Source organism: Chiloscyllium plagiosum, chromosome 32 (assembly GCF_004010195.1).
Source record: "Chiloscyllium plagiosum isolate BGI_BamShark_2017 chromosome 32, ASM401019v2, whole genome shotgun sequence".
NCBI classification, from domain to species: Eukaryota; Metazoa; Chordata; class Chondrichthyes; order Orectolobiformes; family Hemiscylliidae; genus Chiloscyllium; species Chiloscyllium plagiosum.
Genome location: NC_057741.1, coordinates 42,664,347 through 42,677,602, shown reverse-complemented (window position 1 = coordinate 42,677,602; position 13,256 = coordinate 42,664,347). Strand labels below are relative to the sequence as shown.

General features: G+C 42.8%; 1 protein-coding gene and 1 long non-coding RNA gene across 3 annotated transcripts in view; both read right to left on the bottom strand.

The window, feature by feature from the left end:
- LOC122539568 overlaps positions 1-5,894 on the bottom strand; it is a 28,734-nt gene extending 22,840 nt beyond the window's left edge. The window contains exons 1-2 of the long non-coding RNA XR_006309122.1: positions 5,316-5,894; positions 2,868-2,870 (exon numbers count right to left, since the gene is read on the bottom strand). This is a non-coding gene — a long non-coding RNA (uncharacterized LOC122539568). The remainder of the gene's footprint in view (positions 1-2,867; positions 2,871-5,315) is intronic.
- A 923-nt stretch (positions 5,895-6,817) lies between these two features.
- smim19 (small integral membrane protein 19) overlaps positions 6,818-13,256 on the bottom strand; it is an 8,369-nt gene continuing 1,930 nt past the window's right edge. For both annotated transcript variants that reach the window (XM_043674553.1, XM_043674554.1), the window contains exons 3-4: positions 13,092-13,216; positions 6,818-8,515 (exon numbers count right to left, since the gene is read on the bottom strand). In XM_043674553.1, coding sequence (XP_043530488.1) covers positions 8,457-8,515; positions 13,092-13,216 — 184 coding nt within the window. In that variant the 3' untranslated portion in view covers positions 6,818-8,456. The remainder of the gene's footprint in view (positions 8,516-13,091; positions 13,217-13,256) is intronic.

Here is a 13,256-nt window from a genome sequence, read left to right as displayed (position 1 = left end):
CGGAGCACCCGGAGGAAACCCACGCAGACACGGGGAGAACGTGCAAACTCCACACAGTCAGTCGCCTGAGGCGGGAATTGAACTCGGGTCTCTGGCGCTGTGAGGCAGCAGTGCTAACCACTGTGCCACCGTGCCGCCCATGTTGTGAAACTTGAAAGGGTTCAGAAAAGATTTAGAAGGATGTTGCCAGGTTTGGAGGAATTGAACTATAGGGAGAGGCTGAACAGGCTGTGGCTGTTTTCCCTGGAGCGTCGGAGGCTGAGGGGTGACCTTATAGAGGTTTACAAAATTATGAGGGGCATGGATAGGGTAAATAGACAAAGTTTGGGAGGTTGGGGAGTCTAGAACTAGAGGGCATAGATTTAGGGTGAGAGGGGAAAGATATAAAAGAAACCTAAGGGGCAACGTTTTCACGAGAGGGTGGTATGTGTATGGAATGAGCTGCCAGAGGATGTGTTGGAGGCTGGTACAATTGCAACAGTTAAGAGGCATTTGGATGGGTATATGAATAGGAAGGTTTTGGAGGGATGTGGGCCAGGTGCTGGGTTTGGATATCTGGTTGGCATGGACAGGTTGGACCGAAGGGTCTGTTTCCATGCTATACATCTCTATGACTCTATCAGGAATGAGGCTTGTGGGCTGGGGTCTGAGAGACAAATAGGAGGGGACTGACGTTGCAGCAGGGAAGGTAGCTGAGAATATGATAGGTAGGTGAAAGTAGTAGGCCGGAGAGGAGGGTGGAGCAGATAGGTGGGAAGGATGATGCACAGATAGGACTGTTCAAGAGGGCCAAGTTGGAAGGTTGGGACTGGGATAAGGTGGGGGGAGGGAAATGGGGAAACTGGTGAAATCTACACTGATCCTGTGTGGTTGGAGGGTTCCAAGGTGGAAGATGAGGCTTTCTTCCTCCAGGTGGTTAGGGTTTAGCGTTGGCAGCAGCTGTGCTTTTCCAGCACCACTCTTCAACTTTGATCTCCAGCATCTGCAGTCCTGATAGGTTTCACAATCCCATTCTCTCACTTTCTCCCCGTAACCCTTCATCCCCTTGATACTCAAGAACCTATCTATCTCAATCTTAAATATACTCAATGACCTGGCCTCCACAGCGTTCTGTGGCAATAAATTCCATTGATTCACCACTCTCTGGCTGAAGAAGTTTCTCATTATCTCTGTTCTAAAGGTCTTCCCTTTATTCTAAGGATATACCCTTTGGTCCTGGTCTCTCCAGCAATAGAAACATCTTCCCAACATCCATTCACTCCAGGCCATTCAGTATTCTGTAAGTTTCAATCAGATCCCCCATCATCTTTCTAAACTCCATTGTGTGTAGACCCAGAGTCCTGAAATGTTCTTCATATCTTAAGCTTTTCATACCTTGGACCAGTTTTGTGAACCACCTCCGAACACACTCCAGGGCCAGTACATCCTTCATGAGATATGGAGCCCAAAACTGCACACCATACTCCAAGTGTGGTCTGACCTGAGCCTTATAGAGCCTCAGAAGTACATTCCTGCTTTTATATTCAAGTCCTCTCAAAACAAATGGCATTATTGCATTTGCCTTCCTACAACTCAACCTGCAAGTTTACTTTGAGAATATTCTGAACTAGAACGTCCAAGTTTCTTGGCACATAAGACTGCTGAATTTTCACCCCATTTAGAAAATAGTCTATGACTCTATTCTTCCTACCAAAGTACATGACCTCACACTTTCCCACATTGTACTCTATCTGCCACTTCTTTGCCCACTCTCCTAACATATCCTAATACTTCTGCAGCCTCCTGGCCCTGTACCTATCTTCGTATCATCCGCAAGCCTAACCAGAATGCTCTCAGTTCCTTGATCTAGATTGTTAAAGTAAAAAGTGAAAAGTTGTGGTCTGAACACTGAGCCTTGTGGAACACCACTTGCCACCAGCTGCCATCCTGAGAAGGACCCTTTTATCTCCACTCTCTACTTTGTGCCAGACAGCCAAGCTTCTATCCATGCTAACACCTTGCCTCTAACACCATGGGCCCTTACCCTACTCAGTAACCTCCTGTGCAGCACCTTGTCAAAGGCCTTCTTGAAGTCCAGGTAGATAACATCCAGTGGCTGTTCTTGGTCTAAACTGCTCATTACTTCCTCAAAGAATTCTAGCAGATTTATTAGGCATGACCACCCCTGGTTAAATCTTTGCCCTATTTTACCATACACTTCCAAGTATTCAGAAATCTCATCCTTCATAACGTAATCCAGGGACTTACTCATGACTGAGGTTGGGCAAATGAGTCTGTAACTTTCTATCTTTTGCCTTAATCCCTTTTTAAACAGGGGTCTCACGTTAGCCATTTTCCAGTCCTCTGGGACTCTCCCTGTCTTGAGCGATTCCTGAAATATCACCACTAAAACCTCTTCAGCTATCTCCCTTAGATCCATCGGGTGTAGTCCATCTGGCCCAGGTGATTTATCCATTTTCAGGCCAGTTTTTCTAGTACCTTCTCCTTGGTATGGCCATCATACTCAGCTCTGCCCCCTTTCTCCTGAACTTTTGGGATATTACTCATGTCTTCCACCATGAAGACTGATGCAAGGTAATTGTTGAGTTCCTAACCTAGTTCCTTGTTACCCACGACTACCTCTCCAGTGTCACTTTCCAGTGGCCCACTGTCCAATTTTACTTCTCTTTTGCCCATTATATTTCTAAAGAAACTCTTACAGTCTTCCTTCATATTATTGCTAGCTTACCCTTATATTTAATCTTCTCCCTCCTCATTTCTTTTTTTGTTGCCCTCTGTTGGTCTTTGTAAGCTTCCCAATCCTCTGGTTTCCCACTGTCCTTCGCTACATTTTCTACTTTCGCTTTTGCTTTTATGCTGTCTCTGACTTCCTTTGTCAGCCATGGTTGCCTCACCCTCCCAGTACCATGTTTTTTCCCCTTACAATGAATCTATGCTCTATCTCTTGAATTACTCCCAGAAACCCCTGCCATTGCTGTTCCACTGCTGGGTTCCTCTCCCAGTCAATTCTACCCAGCTTCTCCCTCATGCCTCTATCAATGTCTTTATTCAGCTGTAATACCGTTACCTCTGATTCTATCTTTTCCCTCTCAAATTGCAGAGTAAATTCAATCATATTATGATAACTCCTTCATCAGATACCTCCTAAGGGGTCCTTCACTTTAAGTTCCTTATCAAGCCTACCTCATTGCAACACTAAATCCAGTATTGTCTGTTCGCTAGTGGGTTCCACCACAAGCTATTTAAAAAAGCCATCTTGGAGACATTCACTGAATTCCTTTGGTTGCAATCCACTACCAACCTGATTTTCCCAGTCCACCCACATATTAAAATCCCCCATGATCACTCTAACTTTGCCTTTACTGATTTGGAGATGCCGGTGTTGGACTGGGGTGTACAAAGTTAAAAATCACACAACACCAGGTTATAGTCCAACAGGTTTAATTGGAAGCACACTAGCTTTCGGAGCGTCGCTCCTTCATCAGATACCACCTACACATCTTTTCTATCTCCTAATATATCTTGCGCCCCAACTCCTGACTACTGTTTGGAGGCCTGTACATAACTCCGACAATTTTTTTTAATCTTTGCAATTCCTCAATTCGACACCATCTGACCCAATTTGTTTCTTCCTACAGAGGAACCTCGATTATCCAAATACCAATTATCCTAATGTCGGATTATCTGAAGGCAATCTCAAGGTCCCGATAGAAACATTACATCAAAGAGCTGTTTCAACCCTGATCACGTCTTTTGTTTAATATATATAGAACATTACAGCGCAGTACAGGCCCTTTGGCCCTCAATGTTGCGCCAACCTGTGAAACCAATCTAAAGCCCATCTGACTTACACTATTCTATCATCAGCCATAAGTTTATCCAATGACCATTTAAATGCCCTTAATGATGGTGAGTCCAGTACTGTTGCAGGCTGGACATTCCACACCCTTACTACTCTCTGAGTAAAGAACCTACTTCTGACATCTGTCCTATATTTATAATCCCTCAATTTAAAGCTATGTCCCCTCGTGCTAGCCTTCACTACAGGAACAATGATTAAAAACGAACTCGGCTCTCTAAAATGCTGCCAAGAACAGTCCTGGACAATCCAGGCATTGTCTCCAAATGACTGACCTCCTACCCTCCTGCCCTCTCTCTCTCCCCACACTTTGCCTCGAGTTCTCCATAGGGGTGAACCCTCAACCACCCCATCACTTCCCCAGATAAACTCCAACATTATCCTGTACAGGGCAAGGGTGGAACCTATCAAAAAGTCGCAGTAAAATGGTTTGCGTGCACTATGTGGAGATTTACCCTACAAAGGCAGCCGCAGTCTGACTGCCCCGGGGGTGGGGGGCAGATGGGGGGGGTTGGGGGCAATAGTGATTCAACAGTGGGTGGGAGTTGACAGGTTTGGGAGGTGGGCAGGTTTGTGGGGCAGTCAGGCTCATGCGCGGTGTGCTGCTCCTGAATGGTGAGCAGACTTTACAGAAAACTCCGAGACTCAGAGGAAATCAATTAACTGAATAATCAATTATTTGAATGAAATAGTGCACATCCATCTCGTTCAGATAATTGAGGTTCCTCTGTATTGATTTAATTTCATTGCTTACTAATAAGGCAACCCCACCCCCCTCTACCCACCTGCCTATCTTTTCAATAGGATGTATATCCTTGAATATTCAGCTCCCAATCCTGATCCCTCTGCAGCCACGTCTCCTTGACGCCCAACTGATCATACCTGCCAATTTCGATCTGCGCCACAAGCTCATTTACCTTATTCCTTATACTGCACGCATTCACATATAAAACCTTAGGTCCTGTATTAACCGTCCCTCTGCTCATTGACATTCGTTTATCTGATGTGTGTGAAGTTTGATTGTTAGCCCTTTCCATACACTCTGTCCTATTTGTGTCTGTGCTGGAGATTTTAATAACTTCTTCTGAGTTCTGCACTCTTACCTCCTTCTTCAATTCAGGCTTTCTAAGTTCCCCTCTCACTGAACCCCCTCCCTTCAGTTTAAAGTCCTGTTTACAGCCGTTGTTATGCGATTCGCTAGCACTCTGGTCCCAGCATGGTTCAGGTGAAGACCATGTTGATAGTACTAAGTTAACCCAGTGCTAGACACTGCTTATTACAGTAAGTGATATTGAAAAACACTAGTTTGTGATCTTGAGAATTTAGATATACAAAATGTTTAAATAATGTATACATAATATGGTTTATATATAAATTATGTAAATGAAATTCTTGCTTTATGAGAACACTGTGACATGCTTTGATTTTCAAAAAAAGTACATCGCATGCACAGTACCAAATGATGAACTGAATCCAATCTTCCATGTGAAGCACTGGGTGGAGGTCACACACAAGTTGTGCCTGCAACATAAAACAAAACTCTCTTCTATTTGATCAGAAGGAATAAAACAAATAATCAAGAGAAAGAGCACAAGAGTATTATTTAAAACTATTTATTGTCTAACATACAGCAGTTTTAAATTCTTTATTAGTAATCATGTCAGTATTTCACAAGGTACAAAACAAATTCTGACCCAGTCCAATCAAAATTCTGTTTAAACCATTGTGGATGAGTACATGGAATAAACTGCTATTTTCTGTTTGCTGTGAAGTCTGAGCTAAGTTATGAACTAAATTAAAGTTACCAGAGAAGTTACTGACATAAACATAACTTTACTATCATGAGTTTAATATGTGAATATATGTAATGGTTCCAGATGTCCTTTTGGTAACGACACAGATAATCAATACTCAACCAAAGAGATCAAAATCTCGAGTCTTGAATTAATCTATTGTTGAAAGATGTGGTGCTGGAAAAACACAGCAGGCCAGGCAGCATCCGAGGAGCAGGAGAATCGACGTTTCGGGCATAAGCCCTTCTTCAGGAATGAGGTGGTGTGCCAAGCGGGCTGAGATAAAAGGTAGGGAGGAGGGAATTTGGGGGAGGGGCGCTGGGAATACGATAGGTGGAAGGAGGTGAGGATGAGGGTGATAGGCTGGCGAGGGGGTGGGGGCGGAGAGGTCGGGAAGAAGATTGCAGGTCAAGAGGGCAGTGCTGAATCCGGGGGTTGTGACTGAGGTAAGGTGAGGGGAGGGGAAATGAGGAAGCTGGAGAAATCTACATTCATCCCACGTGGTTGGAGGGTTCCCAGGGGGAAGATGAGGCGCTCTTCCTCCAGGCGTTGTGTGGCCAGGGTCTGGTGATGGAGAAGGCCAAGGACCTGCATGTCCTTGGCAGAGTGGGAGGAGGAGTTCAAGTGTTCAGCCACGGAGCGGTTGGGTTAGTTGGTGCGGCTGTCCCAGAGGTGTTCCCTGAAACGTTCCGCAAGTAGGCGGCCTGTCTCCCCAATGTATAGGAGGCCACATTGGGTGCAGCGGATACAATAAATGATGTGTGTGGAGGTGCAGGTGAATTTGCGACGGATATGGAAGGATCCATTGGGGCTTTGCAGGGAGGTGAGGGGGGAGGTGTGGGTGCAAGTTTTGCACATCTTGCGGTTGCAGGGGAAGGTGCCGGGAGTGGAGGTAGGGTTGGTGGGGGGTGTGGACCTGACGAGGAAGTTGTGGAGGGAGTGGTCTTTCCGGAACGCTGATAGGGGTGGGGAGGGAAATATATCCCTGGTGGTGGAGTCTGTTTGGATGTGGCGGAAATGACGGAGGATGATACGATGTATCCGGAGGTTGGTGGAGTGGAAGGTGAGGACCAGTGGGGGTTCTGTCCTGGTGGCGACTGGAGGGGCGGGGTTCAAGGGCGGAGGTGCGGGAAGTAGAGGAGTTGCGGTGGAGAGCATCGTCGACCACGTCGGAGGGGAAATTGTGGTCTTTGAAGAAGGAGGCCATTTGGGTTGTTCAGTCGTGGTTTTTTCTTCAGGGCAGAGGCGATGACCTGGGGGGTGCAGTGAGAGAGGGACTCACAGAAATCCTTGTAGAGGGAGGAGGAGAGCTTCTTCAAGGCAGGCATCCTTGCAAGAGGATTCGCAGTAGGTTAAGATCAACTTAACTAAGATCCTAGTTAATCTATTGTTGTCAATACAGCAGTTAGAAGGGGCTGAATTTCAGGTGTTTAAATATATATTGGGTTGAGTTCTACTTCTGCTGACTATCCAGTGACCCCATCTGATAAATATCTGATTTTGAGGCAGGGTAATTAACACTAGAACATTGTCCAGCTTCTTATTCCACAAAGTGCCACAAGACCACAAATGTCTGTGGCTATACCAGGTGGAAAAAGAACAGAAAAAGTGAACAGATATTTAAATTAAGCATTTAAAATACTGTAACATCTAAAATTATTTTTAAAAGCTATTTTAATTAACATTTAACTAGATAACGTGCTACTTAACAGTTCTACATTTGGTTCTGCTATAATGTGTATTTCTTCAAAGCAAATTGGCTTTAATGCGATTGAAGAATTTAGATCATTATTTGTAGAACCTGAACTTTCCTCACATGTAATCAGCTAAAATGTGATTCCGATCCCATTAGTTTACACGGTGCAGCCATTACACTATTTTTCTTAACATGAGCTCGCACGAGAACGGAACTATTATTATATCAGAACTGACTTTATTATAACATCCAATTACAATATAAAATTAAAATAAATTACAATGAGAATCCTCACACCAATAAAATCGTACTGTATTCTAGCTTACAAAAATCTTTAGAACAAAAGTGTATGCTTAGAAATGGAAATGGCTCAGCATTAAACTGTTCAAAAATCCTCAACTGAAAAAGCGTTGTTTCATCACAACATCAATCCTGAGGAAATTATTCTCAATCATCACATCTCTATCTCGGATGTCACTTGTGGATCTGTAATAATTATCCCAGATGCAGGAACAAGCTTGATTTTAGACAAACTGGATAGATTTTTGGTTCCTCAGAAATTGAGGGGTATGGGGTAGGAGTGGGGAAGTGCAGTTGAGTCAGAAGATTAGCTATGATCAAACTGACTATTGCAGCTGGCTTCGGGATGAAATAGTCTACTCCTAATTAGGGTGTTACGTTCCTATTAACTTGTATTCTTTCATTAACATTGTGAGGTTAGGAAGGCAATCTTATAAATAGCTGAGAACACTCAAAGCCTTGATTCCCTTCCTCATCATTTTTTATGGGGAGGAAACCAACTTCATTAACAGAATTGATATCAGTGGTTTTGTTTTAAAAATATACAAATTGGTGATTTAGATGTAGATCAGGAAGGTTAAGCCAATTTTCTTAATATGACAAGGAACAGTCTCACCTCTCCTGTATATTTGTTTTGCAAGAAATGAACATTAAGTTTCAATTGCTAACATATTTTGCTCTGATTTCAGATTCCTATCATTTTTATTGTTTTTTTAATGGCTTCACCTTCTAGTCACGATCCTTACTTTGTCATTTCCACTTGAGTATCAATAGTGCCTGTGTGTTATTATATTGTAGCTATCAGTTCTCAGTCCACTGTAAGCTGCACACTATCCGGCTGTTCTTGCTGCAGGTCGTACTTTCGTGCTGAAATGATACAAAACAGTACTTGAAATAAATCAAAAACAAAGACAGAGTTACTGCTATATTGATATTTGCTGAGTAAAGTTCAAGCTTGGAATTCACCTTCCCAGCTCAAAATGATAACTTCAGCAATCACATAACCAGAACTGAACAGATAAATGCTAATGAACCAAAGGCTCTGTGGACATTGGTCTTGCAAACTTACTGTGTTGTCAAGAATATAGGAAATACTAGCACCCCATTAAATTATGACTTAACACACAATTCTAAATGGAAGTATTTCAACAAAATTTTAAAACATTCTCACTGCAATCTTACCAGAATATAAAAGAAGAACTTACATCATTATATCCACCTTAATTTAACAGTTGGGAAGTGCATTGACTCGAGCAGGAAGGAAAGACTATTAGAGAACGTCAACTGCATTTTTTAAGAGAAATGTCTAAATGATGTAAGTGCAGACTATTCTTTTTGTTTTGTACAAGGATTTCTTGAGCAATAATGTGTACAGAAAAGATAAGTCATGATTATGTAATAATGGCTCAGTAATTTTTATGAAAAACTGTGAAAGGCAATACTTTTTTTGTAGAAGAAAGAGGTTAGATCTCAAGGTAACTTGGGCAAGAGCTATAATCATGGCTGCTACTGTGCCTATACCACTACCAATTCTGTGGAGATTATAGTGAGACATGTTAAATGATAAACTCCTCTCAGTCAAGAATTATCAAAGTCCTTTGTCAACAAACTGGATATGGATTAGAATAAAAGCTAAGAACCAGAGGTGGGAGATGAACAGTCTGACTTCCAGCTTCTGTAATTGTTTTATTTGAAGATTAATGTACTACCACCTGTATTCATTGACCACATGGTGATCACGTCTGGTATTGTAATACATGGCAAGACACTTCAACACAAAATTACCAATAACTGGGCTCAGCCAGAAGAACGGAAAGGCTGAACATAGATCCTCACTATGAATTGTGAGAGTTGAACTCAGAACAATATTAGAAGTTATTTCAGTTAGCTACAGCTGGATTGGAGATAGCAGGGTTGGCTAAGACAGAGCACTACAGTATTTTTCTCACTAGTAATTCAACAAACACGAATTTAGAACTCAATCACAATGTGAAAGTTTTAAAACGAAATTTGGAAAAACGGTCAACAAAAATCACAAAGAACCCAACTTATTCACAAATGTTTTGAGAAGGAAGTTCTTAATCAGGCTAGCTAACAATAATAACAAACTATCTTTCTATAGCATCTTTAATGTAATAAAATGCCCCAAAGTCCTTGAAAAAGTCATTATGAAATAAATCTTAACTTTGACCCAGATAAATATATATTTGGATCTTGGGCAAATAAGTCACCTATAAAGCAGCATTTCAAAAGAGGAGCTAAAGACCCAGAGAGAGCTAGGAAAGGAAATTCAAAGTTGAGAGACCAGACAGTTGAAGGGAAGGCCACAGTTGTGGAACAATTTAAGTTGGAGATCTTCAATAGACTGGAATTTTGAAAGACTAAGAAATTGTGGACGGCTCTTGGAATGGGGGAAATGACATAAATGCTAGTTCTACAGTAATATTACTTATCATCAAATCACCCTCTGCTGAGGCCTCAAAAGCCACAGTTGTATCAAGTTAACAAAAAAAAAGCAATTCAATATCAGAGCGCAGTATTCCATTTTCTTGGGGCAACTCAGATGAATAAATATTGGCCTTGCCAATGATATTCCCACACCTAAGAATCAAAAGTGCTTTCCCTCATTGATATTTAGCCAAACACATTCTAACACAGACTTGTCATTTCAAATGATGCCTGATGTAGTAAAGGTAGGGATCATCATGTGCTGGAAAATAGCAATAGAATAGATGGATGTTTGATGAACGGTTCAGACATGATGGGCCGAATGGCCTCTTTCTTGCTGTTAAAAACTTTATGACTTTGATGTCAAGCAGCATCTGACTAAGTGTGGCATCAAATAGACAGAATAAAATTTTAGTCAATGGGAATCAAAAGAAATCCTCCTGTGGTTGTAGTCATACCTGGTAGATAGGAAAATGTTTGAGGTTGTTGGAGGTCAGTCATTTTAGCTCTTGAACATCTCTGCAGGAGTTATAGAGTCATAGAGATGTACAGCACGGAACCAGACCCGTCGGTCCAACCCATCCATGCTGCCAGCACCCGGCCCATATCCCTCCAAACCCTTCCTATTCATACACACATCCAGGTGCCTTTTCCATGTTGCAATTGTACCAGCTCCCACCACTTCCTCTGGCAGCTCATTCCATACATATACAATCCTCTCGTGAAAACGTTGCCCCTTAGGTCTCTTTTATATCTTTCCCCTCTCACCCTAAACCTATGCCCTCTAGGTCTGGGCTCCCCAACCCCAGGGAAAAGACTTTGTCTATTTATCCTATCCATGCCCCTCATAATTTTGTAAACCTCTATACGGCCACCCCTCAGCCTCAGACGCTCCAGGGAAAACAGCCCCAGCCTGTTCAGCCTCTCCCTGTAGCTCAGATCCTCCAACCCTGGCAACATCCTTGTAAATCTTTTCTGAACCCTTTCAAGTTTCACAACATCTTTCCGATAGGAAGGAGACCAGAACTGCATGCAATATTCCAAGAGTGGTCTAACCAATGTTCTGTACAGCTGCAACATGACCTCCCATCTCCTGTACTCAATACTCTGACCGATAAAGGAAAGCATACCAAACGCCTTCTTCACTATCCTATCTACCTGCGACTCTACTTTCAAGAAGCTATGAACCTGCACTCCAAAGTCTCTTTCTTCAGCAACACTCTTGAGGACCTTACCATTAAGTGTATAAGTCCTACTAACATCTGCTTTCCCAAAATGCAGCACCTTGCATTTATGTGAATTAAACTCCATCTGCCACTTCTCAGCCCATTGGCCCATCTGATCAAGATCCTGTTGTAATCTGAGGTAACCTTCTTCGCTGTCCACTACACCTCCAATTTTGGTGTCATCTGCAAACTTACTAACGATACCTTTTATACTCACATCCCCAAACATTTATATAAATGACGAAAAGTAGTGGACCCAACACTGATCCTTGTGGCACTCCAGTGGTCACAGGCCTCCAGTCTGAAAAACAACCCTCCACCACCACCCTCTGTCTTCTACCTTTGAGCCAGTTCTGTATCCAAATGGCTAGTTCTCCCTGTATTCCATGAGATCTAACTGGTCTCTCATGGGCAACCATGTCAAATGCCTTACTGAAGTCCACATAGATCACATCTATCACTGCCCTCGTCAATCCTCTTTGAGTTTTCTGAAGAAGTAACAATCAAGTTTGTGAGACATGATTTCCCACACACAAAGCCATTCAGGATAGTCTCCCCAGACCAAACCATTTCCAACTGCTTCAACAACGACCTTCTCTCCATTGTAAGCAGGGATGTTTGCCAACGATTGCACAATGTTCAACATCATTCAAGACTCCTCGGGTATTGAAGTAGCCTACATTCATACGCAGCAAGACCTGGACAATATCCAGTTTGGGGCTGATTGGTGACATATAACATTCATGCCATACAGTGCCATCAAGACAGAATCTGACTATCAACCCTAGATATTCCATTTCCATCACTGATGCCCGATCAACACCCGGGGAATTACCATTGACTGGAAGCTGAACTGGACAAGCTATGTAAACACAGTGACCACAAGAGCAGGTCAGAGACAAGGAATTCTTCTCGGTAAATCTCTTTCTGCCTCCTCATCATTCACCAGGCACAAGTCAGAGGTGTGAAGGAATACTCTGTACTTAGTTGGATTGGTGCAGTTGAAGAATTTAGACAATAACCAGCACCTCACTCACACCCTTGCACTTTTGTTCCATCCACATCTGGCACACAATGGCAGCCACATGTATCTGCTCCAAGAAATACAGCATCAATTCACCAAGGCAGCTTAGACAATGTCTTCCAAATCCCCTATTTCCACCATCGCACATGACAAGGACAGCAGATATGTGGGAATCTCACGACATGCAAGTTCCTCTCCAAGCAACTCAACGTCAGTCAGTCAGTCAGTCCTTCAAAATTCTGGATTCCTCTCCCTAAAGCACTGCAGATGTACATATACAACACATACTGCAGTAGTTAAGGCAGCAGCTCACTGCTACCTTCTCATGTGACAAATAGCAAATAGATAAGATTAGATTCCATACAGTCTGGAAACAGAACATTTGATCCAATAAGTCCACACTGATCCTTGGAACAGTAACCCACCCAGACCCATTCCCCTACCCTATATTTACCCCTGACAAATGCATCTAACACTATGAGCAGTTTAGCATGGCCAATTCACCTAACCTGCACATCTTTGGATTGTGGGAGGAAACCGGAGCACCCGGAGGAAACCCACAGAGATGGGGAGAATGTGCAAACTCCACACAGAAGTCACCAGAGGGTGGAATCGAACGCGGTCCTGGCACTGTGATGCAGCAGTGCTAATCACTGAGCCACTGTGTCACCAACGGGCAATTCAAACATCCTGTGGAAGAATAAAAAATAAACATTTTTGCAACATCAGGACTGAATATACTCACCGATGTAGTACATCTCTAACTGTTGCCGTAATCGAACTTTCTGTAAACTGTCATAAAAATTGGGCTCAGGTGTTGGGTCAACAGTTGGGGGCACAGTGAATATTCGCATAATCTTCCTTTTGTTTCTAAAATTGAAAACCTTGGATTAACTTTCCGCGGTCAGCC